At 41.4% G+C, this 14,307-nt stretch overlaps 1 protein-coding gene across 2 annotated transcripts; it reads right to left on the bottom strand.

Moving 5' to 3' along the window:
- Positions 1-13,411, bottom strand: LOC111839180 (solute carrier family 28 member 3). Of its 2 annotated transcripts, none has more exons than XM_072708022.1 (17): positions 12,510-13,411; positions 11,444-11,529; positions 11,001-11,092; positions 10,439-10,628; positions 7,809-7,953; positions 7,488-7,601; positions 7,235-7,312; positions 7,059-7,139; positions 6,555-6,635; positions 6,267-6,353; positions 6,013-6,143; positions 5,197-5,365; positions 3,131-3,328; positions 2,669-2,750; positions 2,187-2,285; positions 1,633-1,744; positions 1-1,041 (listed from the first exon to the last, which is right to left on the bottom strand). In XM_072708022.1, the coding sequence occupies exons 1-17, from the start codon at positions 12,579-12,581 to the stop codon at positions 921-923; spliced, it is 1,938 nt and encodes a 645-aa protein (XP_072564123.1). In that variant the 5' UTR covers positions 12,582-13,411; the 3' UTR covers positions 1-920. The 2 variants fall into 2 exon arrangements, with proteins under 2 accessions (XP_072564123.1, XP_023658616.2); XM_023802848.2 differs by having other exon boundaries at positions 6,267-6,392; positions 12,510-13,408.
- Between the last annotated feature and the right edge of the window lie 896 nt (positions 13,412-14,307).

Here is a 14,307-nt window from a genome sequence, read left to right as displayed (position 1 = left end):
TTATTATTGACATTCTTTTTTATTTTCCTGGCAGATGTTGTTATGCTGAATATAAAAGAACATATGGTTCTAACAGCTGATAAGAGCATAAATACATAAAAGATTAAGATAATGGCCTGTCTAAGCAAGGACTAAGAAACAACTTTGTATCAAATAATAGTTATCAATAGAAATATAACTGAAAAAAATCAAGCAAGACATACCAAGCAACAACAATAATGGAATCCTCACAATGCATGAGCACACTGACTGCCATCCCACCCAAAAACTGGGAAACATAACAGGCAAACAAACGTGATGGATCAAGGTTATGCACGACGTGCACTGTGAGTAAAGCAGGCATGTGAGACGGATGGGCGAGAGACAGGCAGCCGTGGCAGGGCGGCCAGGACGAAACGTGAGAGGACGAGCCACTGAGCACGTGCAGTGGCAGGCAGAGGCCAGAGGACGGTGCAGAGGAGAGGGGAAGGGGAATCGCTGAGGGGGTCGGGGGGGCAGGGGGGTATGGGCATTAGGCAAAGGGCTTTTGTGTTCTGTAAATGTTATACAGTTTTAGTAGTACTGAAATATTATTCCATTCTACAGGGATAGCACAGTATCCCAAACATGGTTAGAAAGTGGTCAGAAAATGAACTGAACATTTGGGGAGCCCATCTGACCAGTACAAAGGCAGGGAGCTTAGGGTGTTAATGGATTATCATCAGTAAACAGCAAAGTGGCCGATCGGATGCGCAGGGCCAGGAATTTCACTTCTAGTGCAAGAATACCAGAACTGAAAACTGCGTGAAGGGCAGCACTGGAAAAGAGCAAAAAGCTTTATGCTGTTCCACTGTGAAGTGCTTCATTTGTCGTGGTTGATGGACCCTGCCACGCCCTGAGCTCAGTGGGGGAGCCAAAGTTGGGAGGTCTTCACCTCTCCCTCAGGAATGGATCCGTTGACAGTCAAACGACGTGGCGTTCAGAAGAGAGCAGCAGTTTCTCAGCGCTTTCATGGAGTAGCCACCGCCAGTGGTGATGTTGGACAGGATCACCCCAGTGACTCTGGCACATTAAGAAGGCTTCATCAGAGCGGTGTGGTCTTCAGTGACAAACCTCTTGCTAACATCTACTCTCCCTCAGGACATCTTTATGACTTCCCCAGCAGACCTCTGCTCTTTTAGGTGGTTACAAATATACCATAACTGTATTATAATCAGCTGTTTTTCAATGAAATTAAGACACCTGCTTAGCAACAGGATGAATCTAGATTTCATGTCACATGTCAGTCTTTAGATATTTAGATATTCTATACAGGTGAGAAGAGTCATGCACAAATATGTTCTATTATTTAAACTTTGTTTTTTTACAAGTTGCAAGCTTAAGTCAAGTGAAATGTAAATCAATATCCCTGATATTATATTGTCTGTTTTATTATAAACTTTTTTCTTCTGGTCTTTTTTTCACCAAAACAGGAACAGACAAACTGTAATAATGTAACTGACAAACAAAAGAGGCATTAACTTATTCTGTGTGCTCACTGTGCATGAGACTTTAATGTCTGATCACTGGCCAAATGTCATTTTGTTAAATGATGCTCTATATTACAGCAGAAATTAATTGAGCTGTCGCTGGGTGAATGGATGTGGTCTGTACCTGGCATAGAGATCCAAGCAGCAGGTCAACAGCTCTGTGCTATTAGTCATTGCAGAGAGGTGCTCGTATTCTAAATAATGATAACATTGTGGTTCTGGTACGTACAGGATTCCTGTAATAAGCCACAATCATTAACCACTTCAGCCATCTGAATGAAAACAAGCTCTGTAAATGACTGTGTCATCCATATTTACTGGAAAGCATCCGATCGGCTTTAATCCAAACTCACAAAATCACATGGTCTCAAAGTCTTTCTGTCACATGCACAGTATAATCCATGCACATACCCCACTTTGCTCCCAATATCTATCCATCCATCCATCCATCCATCTTCTAATCATGCTTTTGGGGGGTTACAGCCTGTCCCGAGCAGCGTAGGGTACAGGGCTGAGTTACACCCTGAACGGGATGCTAGTCCATCACATGCTTCACTCCCTGTTTGCCATCTACAAAGACATACAGGTCTGTCCCACACACATGTGCCCAGGCTCCCACACAGGACTCCTCACCACTACACCATCATCCCACCATCCAAAACCTTACAACGCACAAACCTGCCACGCAAGCCGTCATGAAGCAGGCCATCGTCCCGGAGATAAGAGCCCTGATCGCACATCTGGAGATGTCACCCCTGCGTTCAGGTGCCATGGCCGCTGCAGATTGAAGCAGCAGATTGAAGTCACCAGGGTCATAGACCAGACTATATTACATTGACATTACAACAATCATGTAGAAGAGCACTTGCATTTGCTTGATAATGTTACGTATCTGGGTCTACAGTGGATACAGGAACGAAGCTGTCCTTCATGTTAGAACAACTCATGCTCTTCCATCACAATGAATGTTCATTGACATTAACTGTTTTCTGACATTAACTGAAAATGCCATGAAAATTCCATTTGAAAACACGGAAATTAACAGGTCCAAATTAAGCTGGCCAGTAAAGTATGTTCCTAATGCATCTCTGGAACTGTAATTACTCTGAGTGCCATTTCACATACTGTAGATGTTGACATTCCATGTGGGCGGTACTTACACAAGCCTCCTATGATCACCCCAAGTGATCCAATGTTGGCAAAGCCACAGAGTGCATACGTTGCTATGGTTTCAGAGTGCACCTTGGAGATCCAAGAAAGATTATTCAGTCCAAGCCAGTCTATATCCAATGAATAGCCGATCTCGATGTAGTGATAAATTCTTCGCATTGCACAAACATCAGAGTGTGGGGTGGGGTAGCAACACCTTTCCTAGCCCCCCCCCCCCATTTTGGATTTATGTATCGACTAAGACAGTGTTTCCCAATCCAATCCTCAGAGACCCCAGACAGTCCACATTTTTGCTCCCTTCCAGCATGCAGCCAATCTAGAACACCGACTACCTGGTATGGGTGTGTTGAGAGTTGGGAGGGAGCAAAATGTGAAGTATTTGGGGTCCCTGAGGACTGGATTGGGAAACACTGGACTAAGCAATCCATCAGTGTAAGGTCCCAGCAACTTACAGAGAGGAACTGCTTGACACCATCCACATATTCGGGTCCTCCCTCAAGCCTCTTTTTGATGAGCACTGAAAGCCTCTCATAGGCTACAAATTCATTGAAAAATGTTTTGTATCCAATCAGCTCGCCCACCATGAAGGTATCTTCCTGAGCCACGCCCATCAGGAATGCAAACGGCATGAAGATATAGGAGCAGATCAGCTATGTTGTGGTGAATAAGAAAAGAGAACAGGGAAAGAAAGATAATTACATCATCTGTATTTTCGCTCAAAGTTATCTTTAAATGTTTCTGAATCGTGATTTTTTTTTTTTTGTTGGAAATCGGTTCCAAAATGACACAGAAAAAGGTGAAATTTAAAAATAAGTATTTAACGGTAATTTCCTTCACTAACAGGTGAGGAATGTACAGTAGTGCTAAAGAAAGTGCACCCCCTTTCAGTTCTATGGTTTTATGTATGAAGACATAATAAAAAAAGTAATCTGATCTGTAGAAGGTTCTAAAATTATTTAAATCTAATCTCAGGTGTAAAACAACACACAACGGATTCCATTGTGTCATTATTTATGTAACAAAAATGAAGCCGATATGGAGAAGCCATGTGTGAAAAACTAAGTACACCCCGTGATTCAATAGCTTGTAGAACCACCTTTAGCAGCAATAACGTGAAGTAATCATTTTCTGTATAGCTTTATCAATCTCTCACACTGTTGTATGGGAACTTTGTCCTGCTCATCTTTACAGTGCTGCCTCAGTTCATTGAGGTTTGCGGGCATTCATTTATGCACAGCTCTGTTAAGGTCCTGCCACAGCATTTCAGTTAAGTTGCGGTCTGGACTTTGGGCCATTGCAACACCTTGATTCTTTTCTTTTTCAGCCTTTCCGTTGTAGATTTGCTGATGTGCTTGGGATCATTGTCCTGTCGCATGACCCAGTTTTGGTCACACTTTAGCAGTTGGATAGATTTGACTCTACAATACTTTTACTTTGGTATACAGAGGATTTCATGGTTGACTCAATGACTGCAAGCAGCCCAGGTCCTGTGGATGTGAAACAAGCCCAAATCCTTCCACCACCGTGCTTCACAGATGGTATGAGGTGTTTGTGCTGATATGATGTGTTTGGTTTTCGCCAAACATGGTGCTGTGCATTTTGGCGAAACATCTTCAATTTGGCCTCATCTGGCCAAAGGACATTGTTCCAGACGTCTTGTGGTTTGTTCAACTTTGCAAACCCAAGCCGAGCTGCCATGTCCTTCTTGCAGAGGCTTTCTCCTTGCAGCCCTTCCAAACAAGCCACACTTCTTCAGTCTTTTTCCAATTGTACTGTCATGAACTTTAACATTTAACATGCTAACTAAGGCCTGTAGAGGCCGAGATGTAGCTCTTGGGTTTTTTGGGTGTATTTGCTGGGATGTCCACTCCTGAGAACTTGAATGTTTTCCACTTGTGAATAATCTTACTCACTATAGAATGATGGACTTCAAACTGTTTGGAAATGTCCTTATAACCCTCCCCAGATTGATGGACAGCAACAATTGCTTCTATAAGATCATTGCTGATGTCTTTCCTCCTTGGCATTGTGGTAACACACACCTGCTCCAGACCAGCAAACTGCCAAAACTTCTGCTTTCATAGAGGTGGTTACACTTTCTAGAGATCAATTAATCAAGTGTATTTGATTAGCAGAATCTGACTGCTATTTACCCTCTTAATTCCTATGGAAACCGTTCTTAATTTTCCACATACTGGTTCTGCATTTTGGCTTAATTTTTGTTAAATAAATAATGACATGGTGTAATATGTCGTTGTTCATCTGAGGTTGTATTTACCTGCTAAGGACCAGATGATTTTTCATTATGTCCTGATATGTAAAACCTTCTTTTTCACATGACTGAGGTATAAACATAATTGTAAAATATCAGTCCTAAAACTTTGCAGAAACCGTAATAGTTATTTCATCATAAGAGCATAAGATCATGTGATGGAAAAGCTCATTGGGGATTGGCCCGTCTTCGTCTGCAGCCTTCTGCATGTGATGTTTATGTAGGCTGTGTGTTTTGAGGTCTTACAGAGAAGCTCAGGTGGGGGAAGTCGAACATGTTTCCCATCCAGGACAGAGCTGCGTTGAGGAAGCTGAGGAGAGCTAGAAATGCGATGAGGTTCACAGCCATGTTGGCCACCAGGGTGATCGAGGTGGAAGCACCGTGAGAGGCAGCTTCCAGCAGGTTACCAGTTTCCCTAAAGTCGAGCAGAGTCCAGTGACCCAGTACAGTTTATGATAAGGGCTGAAGTTTTTTATTTTGTATTTCAGCTAACTGTCCAATGGTCAAAACACATATAGCAAAATACAGTCATCAAGTGATATATATGAATGTCTAACACTGTAATGTGTTTAACTCCAACCAAGTCTAAAAGAAACATACGGCATATGCATTATTTTTAAATTACATGCACAAAATCAGAATATATAAAAAACCCTTAACATATAAATTAAGAAACAGCTTTAACATTCAGATTTGTTCTTTATTGCAATTTGTATATAGTTAAGTTCATTTCAATTTATTGTTATATAGCTCCTTGTGCCCCAAGGTGCTTTACTTGGGTGTGTTGTGATCAACATCATTAAGAGAGAGTAGTGTTAATATGCTGCCATGGCTCTTTGCTCTGCAGCATCTGTAGCTCTGTGCTCGTGTGCTGCTCATGTACTGCTCGTGTGCTGCTCATATGCTGCTCATGTGCTGCTTGCATGCTGCTCATGTGCTGCTCATGTGCTGCTCACATGCTGCTTGTATGCTGCTCGTGTGCTGCTCATATGTTGCTCGTGTGTTGCTCGTGTGCTGCTCGTGTGCTGCTAGTGTAGCCTCTGCCGTGATGCTGCTACATACCCCTTCTCCAGTTTGAAGCCCTTCTTAGCTGTGATCCTGGGTGTGTCTGTTTCAGGCCAGAAAGTCTTAGCGATTGCCAGTGAGGCAGGTGCCGACATCACGGAGGCATTTAAGAGGTGTGAGGCCTGGATCTGTATAAAAATTCAGGGGCAAGCAGTTAAAAAAAGTGACCTTTTCTTGGTCTGACTCAAGGAAACTACAGGGAAAAACACCTGATCTTGCTACTTGGTGTGAAGGACTGGACACGTTCTCACCCCAAATGATATGAAGGCCCCCAGGACGCTGCCCGCTATAGTGGCAAAGCCTCCAGCCATCACTGCATGTATCTCTGAAATTGTGAGCTTGGAAAGATACGGCCGTATCAGGAGTGGCGCTTCTGACTGGGGAGAGAGACACCAATAACGCTGAAGAACACATTTATTTTTATGAATCTGAAAGAAATTTTATATTTGTGTAAAGAATCCAGCTAAAAAAACGTTTTTCACAGACATTTTATTCCACCAATAGGGTGTATTATCTACAATAGCTATACAAAATCTCACCTGTCCTACAAATATATTTCCTGCTGCAACCATGGACTCAGCGGGGGATGTTCCCATGGTAACTAGCATGATGGACCCCACCTATAAAGCAATTCACATGTATAATGATATTAAAACAGGAAAATCCACCTCGAAAGCAGGGCTACCAAATTAGTTCCAAGCCGAGGCCAAATTGATAAAAATGATACCACTTGAGCTGCCACAGTTCTTTTTTCTCAAGAAGCATAAAAGCAGGACTTGGACAGCTAGTGGCATCTATGTTTTCAGTGACTAATTATAATTGGCTGGTATTACTGATGGGGTGGGATAAACTGAAATAGTTGATGCATCATACGGACCCAATAAGGTCCTTGAAAAATGATAACGGGAAATAATTTTTCTTTTAATCAGTTGGCACAAGCTCATGAATTAGCAAGTAAAAATGAACTATGAGGTCACTAATTGACTAGACCTGAAGTAAATCATCAATTCAGTGAGAAGGGAGGTGTTGGTGGGAGATGTCACCTTCAGGATAAGCCACTGCATGAAGCCTATGTAGTACAGCATGGAGATGACGGTGCTGAAGAAAACCACGATGGGCAGGACCTGCAAGAATCAGGCACCATCAGCACAGCCTCAGTGCGGAAAGCCCCACAGTCCAGGCTTAGCGGTCACTGGAATCGCTCGCCCTCAATGATTACCTTAAATGCAAAGAAGTGCTCTTTGAACGTTTTACCAAAAACAAACTCTGAGCCAGCATCTGTGTACGCCAGGAACACCTTTAGGGGGCAAGATAAGAGGTCATCACAAAAATGAAAACGGGTTAATATTTCAGCACAAATCACAGGAGATTTCATATTGTTTCTCCTGCCTTGTAAGAATGTGACCAGCAAGGTTTATTTACAATGTCCAGCACGATGCTACAGCAATGCAATAAAGCCTCTTTGGTCTCACCTCCACCTGCTTCCCAAGCCAGTCCGTGGCAAGGTATCCAGCCTTAGTTCTGAGAATTAAGAGGCCAAACAGAAACTGTAGGCCAATGCCCCATAGCAAGGTCCTCCAGGAAATCTGCACGAATAGTCACATCAGTTATGTATTGATGTTACAACGTTATAAATCAGCCCATTATTAAGTTTATTTAATGACTATGTTATAAACTACAGGGGATCAGACTTCATTCACAGATTTACACATGTAGTCCTTCAAAACTGCATCGGTCACCCTGCAGACAATGCTATGGATAATGTGCAACGTGCCTTTAATTGAACAACATACCCTAAAGGGATACTTGGAGAAGAGCACTGTCACCAGTGAGAAAATAAGCAGGCCAGCAAAGGAGACTAGCTGCTGCGAGCCATTTCTGGCTGTATCCAGTACCAGCCAGCTCACCAGCGCCCCCAACAGGACGGCATACACCACACTGTGAAAAGACAGGCAGCCGCCTTCACATGAACCATTTTTCACCTTACAACCAGGGATGTAGCTATGAATTCCAGGCCCCCTCATGAAATGTCACCTTATGGGGGGGGCAGATCCCCTCAGTATATATAGCTGAGCAGGGGGGGACTATACAACTCTGAGACCCCTGAATCTGCCAGGGCATCCATGCCCCACCTACACCCCCGATTAAAATACAAATGAATGAATGAATGAATGAATGAATGAATGCCTTTTTATTGTCACTATACACATGTATAATGAGATTAAGAGCAGCACCTTCAGTGCAAACATGTAGACACGACAAACAATAAACAAACAGTGCAAAAAGTTCTGCAGCGCTATATACGTATGGAAGAATAAATAACTAAATTGGGTTTTTTTAAATATATGAATATACAATGTGATATGCACTGCGTTCCAAATTATTATGCAAAAAGTGTTCAGGAGTGATAAGGTAAGAATTTTTTTGTTTGTCAGTTGAACTCATGGATGGTGATGTGTGTTGGGGCTCTTTATATCACTGAAAGCAATTGCAGACACCTGTGCTAATTAGTTTGGCAGGTGTGTCCAATTAAAGGCAAAACTACTTAAGAAGGCTGTCCCACATTATTAAGCAGCCTACATTTCCAACCAAAATGGGAAAGAAAAAGGACCTGTCGGCTGCTGAGAAGCAACAAATTGTTGAGTGTTTAGGTCAGGGCATGACAACAATCAACATTGCCAAGACACTTCATCGCGATCATCACACAATCAAGAAGTATGTAGCTGATTCAGAGCACACACGTGTGCGTGCTGATAAGGGAAAATCAAGGACTCTTTCCAACAGGCAATTACATCGGGTTAAAAGAGCAGCTGCAAAAATGCCTTGTCTTAGCAGCAGACAAGTTTTTGAAGCTGCTGATGCCTCCAACGCGCCCCGAACAACAAGATGCAGGGTCCTCCAGAGGTTTGCAGCTGTGCGTAAGCCATCCTTTGGACCTCCCCTATCCACTGCACACAAGCAGAAACGGCTCCAGTGGGCCAAACAATACATGAAGACTTCAAAACTGTTTTGTTCACCGATGAGTGCCGTGCAACCCTCGATGGTCCAGATGGATGGAGTGGTGGATGGCTGGTTGATGGCCACCCCATGCAAACAAGGCTACGGCGCCAACAAGGAGGAGGTGGAGTAATGTTTTGGGCTGGAATCATGGGGAGAGAGATTGTCGGCCCCTTTAGGATCGCTGACGGGGTAAAAATGACATCCATAAAGTATGTGGAGTTTCTCAAAGCGCACTTCCTCCCATGGTTCAAAAAGAAGAACCGTGCATTCCGCAGCAAGATCATTTTCATGCATGATAATGCACCGTCTCATGCTGCAAAGAACACATCTGTATCTCTGGCTGCTATGGGCATAAAAGGGGACAAACTTATGGTGTGGCCCCCCATCCTCCCCTGACCTCAACCCTATTGAGAACCTCTGGAGCATCATCAAAAGGAGTGTCTATGATGGCGGGAGGCAGTTCACATCTAAGCAACAGCTCTGGGAGGCTATTCTGTCCTCATGCAAAACAATTGAAGCAGATACCATTCAAAACCTGACAAATTCAATGGATGGGAGAGTTCAGAAGCTCCTTTCGTATGTACAGTAACATCACCTATAATGAAGTTTTGACTTGAATACTGTTTGATTTCAGTTACCTTTCAGTTTGTAATAACCTGCTAATGCTTATAATTTCACAAATGACCATTTTTTGTTCTTTATAAAAATGAAAAGTTTGGAAACTCTGTTGTGCATAATAATTTGGAACGCAGTGTAAACCCTCACATTAAACATCCAGTTTTATACAAAGGTATTCTGTATACAGTCAGACCTTGGACATTCGCGAGGTTAGGTTTCAGAACCCATCACGAATGAGGAGGATTCGCGGATGTTTGGTAGAGTGACTAAAAATGGTAATATGTGCTTATTTCTATAGTTTAAACCCTAAATATGACCCCAGTCATGCTCCCAAAACACTTTAATTTCATTTAAAAGTTACCTTTAAAAAAGACAAATGTTTGATGTAAAAATAGAGTAATACAGTATTGCCTTACGGATATTTGTCACACTAGCACTTTTACAGTACAGTATACAGTACTAATGTTACCCCTACTAATTCATAGAATACGGCATAGCCTGTGTTTTCTTTTGCATTCACTGTAAAGTAATGGTTAGTATGTTTAAGAGAGAGTACTTGCACATGTTGCATGAACCCCTCTACAAACAACTGAAGTCTGACTGAAAGTTAAAAATGTATTAAAATGAACTGCATTTCAACTGAGATTATTATTACTTTAAGGATATGAATAATAAAAAAAAAATAGGTGAAATCTTTCTGGGGACATTTTTGGGCAAATTTTTTCCTCATGGTTATTGCAGTCCCTATTTTGAAGTGACCCTTGTTAAAGGCAGAGAAGGCAGCGGCAGGGCGGCACGTTCTCACCATTTCAGACAGAACATCTGCTTTGCCATCACTTTCTCCACCTGTGCTAGAAAGTACTGAATGTGATGCTGGTAGCGCTGCATCAGCCAGTCCCACAGCAGAAAGGAGATGGCTGCCAGCGTGACGACGAGGAGAGGCAGCGCTCGCTGGAAATTCACTACACACGCCGCAATCACTACAGCGACGCAGCCTAATATACAGGCAGGAACACAAATCAGGATCACAACTACAGCCGATTCTTTAAAATCATAGCACAGCCCATTTCTATGTATTAGGCAGGCCTAAGTGTAACGCTCTGTCAGTGTTTGGGATCAGTACAGCTAGGTGAAGGTGAGCTTGCAGTATAAAAAATAAATATTTTTTGTCAGACTGTTATGCACTAATCTGCTTGTCACTTCAGTCGAGGTGGATTCTCCTGTTCATATAACACAAATAAAATAACTGCTAATGAAATTTATATAAAGGAATGAAAATACACATTATACCACATGGGAAAATATCGGCATTCATTCCCACACCATCAAACTTTCACAAAAAATAAATTTCCATAATTCAATTTTACCTGCCATGAAAAGCATTTTACAGACCAACCAGAACTTTTTCTGGTGTTTCTCAAAGTGCCTGGAGATGAACTCGACTTTCTCCTCCAAGATCCTGAAACAAACCGTATCTCCTTAATCCCAGTCACTCACAATCAGAAACACAGTGGTTATTCTCTAATAATCTAACAAATTAACACATTCATGAAAGAAAGAAAATACATTTACCTGACTCCACTTTATTAATGGGATGCAGTGAAATGCTAAGTGAAATATCACTGAAAATAAATATATGAAAATATATACGTATTTATGAAATTTATATTTATTTATTTATTCTCAGTGAGAACGATTAGGTCAAATCGTAAGGCGAAAACTGAGAATAAATAAATTAACTTAACAATAAAGTGCAGTCAGGTAAATTATTAGTGTCAATATTGGATGTGATGCTGATTTCAGCTGAGACCTTTGGTAGGGTTTTCTAGTTGTTTCATCCAGTCCTTCTCCAGTGGTGGATCTCCCATTCATTTCCATATCCACAGAAACCATGTCCTTTGGAAATGAAAATGCACACTTACACTCCCAAGCAATACCTACTTGTCCTACACTCCTAGTTCTTTTTGGTTCTTGCTAAAAGGTTTATATACTCAATATTAGAGCCCATAGCTAGATGGAGATTAATCTCAACATTTTATGGAACATGGCCACAACTGAACAATGAGCCTTCAAATGTGGGCCTGCACTGTGGTCACACGGGCATTCTGAGGAAACTGCGAGGTGCCACGAACAGGAATCCAGTCGTCATTTCAAAGGTTAGGGAGATGTATTAATGGGAACTGACATGTACAATGCTTAAAGAACCTTGCGGTTTGTGGTTGATTTAAACCAGGGGTGGCCAATCTTACCGGCAAAGGGCCGGTGTGTATGCAGGTTTTTGGGATAACCTGTAGGTCAGATGTTCAAACCCAGGTGTGAAGACTCTTCAGCCAATCAGTCCTCTAATTAGTAATCTAATTAGGGAGTTGCAGCGAAAACCCGTACACACCGGCCCTTTATGGATAAGATTGGCCAACACTGATTTAAACAAAAAATAGATTAATGACATTCTAAATGGTCTTAGATTATTGGTGCTGAGTTTGTGCTAAATAAAAGCATATGTAACACTTACGGATGAATGTTTCTTTAGACAGGTGAAGTATATAGAAATATCAAGGCATGTCAGACTACCTCAAATGTGACTGAGAGGCCTCAGACTCCAGAGATTTAGGACTGACTCACATATGTTAATTGAAAGGTGGATGTTTTTGAGTGAATATTTTCTGTACTTTAAACACACAATAAATGTACATTAAATCCTAAAGAGGCCAATGACAGTCACTGCATCTTTTCAGTTTCTGTGTTGAAAGGTCAGTCAGAACAATAGGCGCATGCCAAGATAAATCAAATAATAATGTAATTAATGTAATTAAAGTAATGTAAGTGAAGAACAGTACTAATAAGAGATAGATCCACAGAATCCTTGTTTCTCTTACCTGCATCTCAAAGACAGGGTTGGGGAGCCCCTGGTTCTGGCTACCTGCAGTTGCTCCACTGAGCTCCATCATGAACAACTGAGTCCACTGAGAGATTGAAGCCTTTAAAGACTGGCTGGCTGCATGGGGGGGAGGATATTCATGAAGTTCACTGGTATGTCTCTCTATCTCCTCCTCCCAACTCTCCAATGAAGTTTAGCATTGGCTGCGGCCTTAAGGCGGCTCATCCTTACGCTGACAGTCCCAGCAATCATTTGTTTATGGCGTGAGGGATGTGTGTGCCATTGATTGTTAAACATCTTCTAACGCTGAATGAATAAGTACCCTGAAATGTTCAATGGGTCTTAACAGACATAAGGGACCATTGCAAACTATTGAACCACTCAAGGAAAAGCACAGAATTGGCAGAGCTGGCTTTGACCAGTAATACTCGATATTGGTTGAAATTCCATTTGCTGTTGGATATGACATGTATTACTAAATCCCTTTGTGTAAAAAATAACTGACACGATGCCTTAAGCAACACCTGTTACAGGACAGTTAAGAAGAAAAGGAAATGAAGAAGTTCCTCTTTATTCTTACAAGAAACCTCTTATATAGGACTTATTTGTGGTGTTATGACTCATACAGTCTCTAAGCATTATATCATGTTTTTGTGAGATTTTCACTTTGTAAAATTCTGGGAACTTCTGAAGGTTCTAAGAATGCTAACTTTACTATACAGAGATGGTGCTTTTGTGGAACATGTGGGTTTAACATCACCCTTGGACATTCTATGGCTATGTAGTTCTCCTAAATCTTCTTAGATCTTAAGTCCTCTGTGGAGACATTGTACATAAGACCAGCCCGGCAAGCTGTGTGATTATTCTATTGTTACAATAATCACAGATGACAAATTAATTGCCGCTTATTCTCATTCAATGTTTGACATGTAGAAGAATCTTGGCAACAATATCAACTAGATGAAAAATACTGTTAAATCATTCATGAAATACACTAAACATGAAATACACTAAACATAAGCACACTTGTCATCTGTGGATTTTTCCATGACAGCACAGCTTGTCAGATGTACTACCCGTCTTTAATAGTAGAAATCTTACTGCATATCAAGATATTCTCTCGTGAAAGACGTCATCTCTTTTGCTCACATTAACTTTGGGTTTTTCCATCTCACTGTCACTTTATGTAATCTGTCTATTGTAATATTTTATAACTCGTCAAATATATTAAGCATGTCTAGTGAAACTAATTAAATCTAGCTCTTACTGAAATACTGCTTAAACGTGAAAGTTCCGCATAGCTGCACGACACAAAGCCAGTTGCTTCACTCACGCGTCACTTTGGACAGAAGCATTTGCTAAATAAAAATAAATGTCAATATCAGCAGAAAACGAGCCTGTGGCACGTGGTTTAGATTGCCTTCAGTGGACATTTAAAGTGCAGCTATCAGTTTTCAAGTTATCATTATATGCAAACACGCCATTATAATAACTCAAGTTATTAATAAAATGATGCTTTAGTTGTCGTTTGCAGAAGTACATTGATATTCTTCAGTTTTTTATATCCCGCCTTGCACTCCTTTTGAGGCACATACGTGAAGTAATGAAGTTCGGTGTCAAGGCACATGGTTAGTCATTTATCTAGTGTTCCAGTAACCCCGGGAGTGAAGTGAGCAAAACATGATTTGAACTAATCACAGGCACAAATGCCTAACTTGCAGAGACGTCCCCGTCTCCAATTAAAAGAGTAATGATCTGCCAAGATTTGCCCACATTTCAGTAACTTTTCTTTCGGT

This window comes from Paramormyrops kingsleyae, chromosome 2 (genome assembly GCF_048594095.1).
Source record: "Paramormyrops kingsleyae isolate MSU_618 chromosome 2, PKINGS_0.4, whole genome shotgun sequence".
In the NCBI taxonomy this organism is placed as follows: Eukaryota; Metazoa; Chordata; class Actinopteri; order Osteoglossiformes; family Mormyridae; genus Paramormyrops; species Paramormyrops kingsleyae.
Note: the sequence above shows the minus strand (reverse complement) of the source record. Positions and strands in the feature narration are given on the sequence as shown.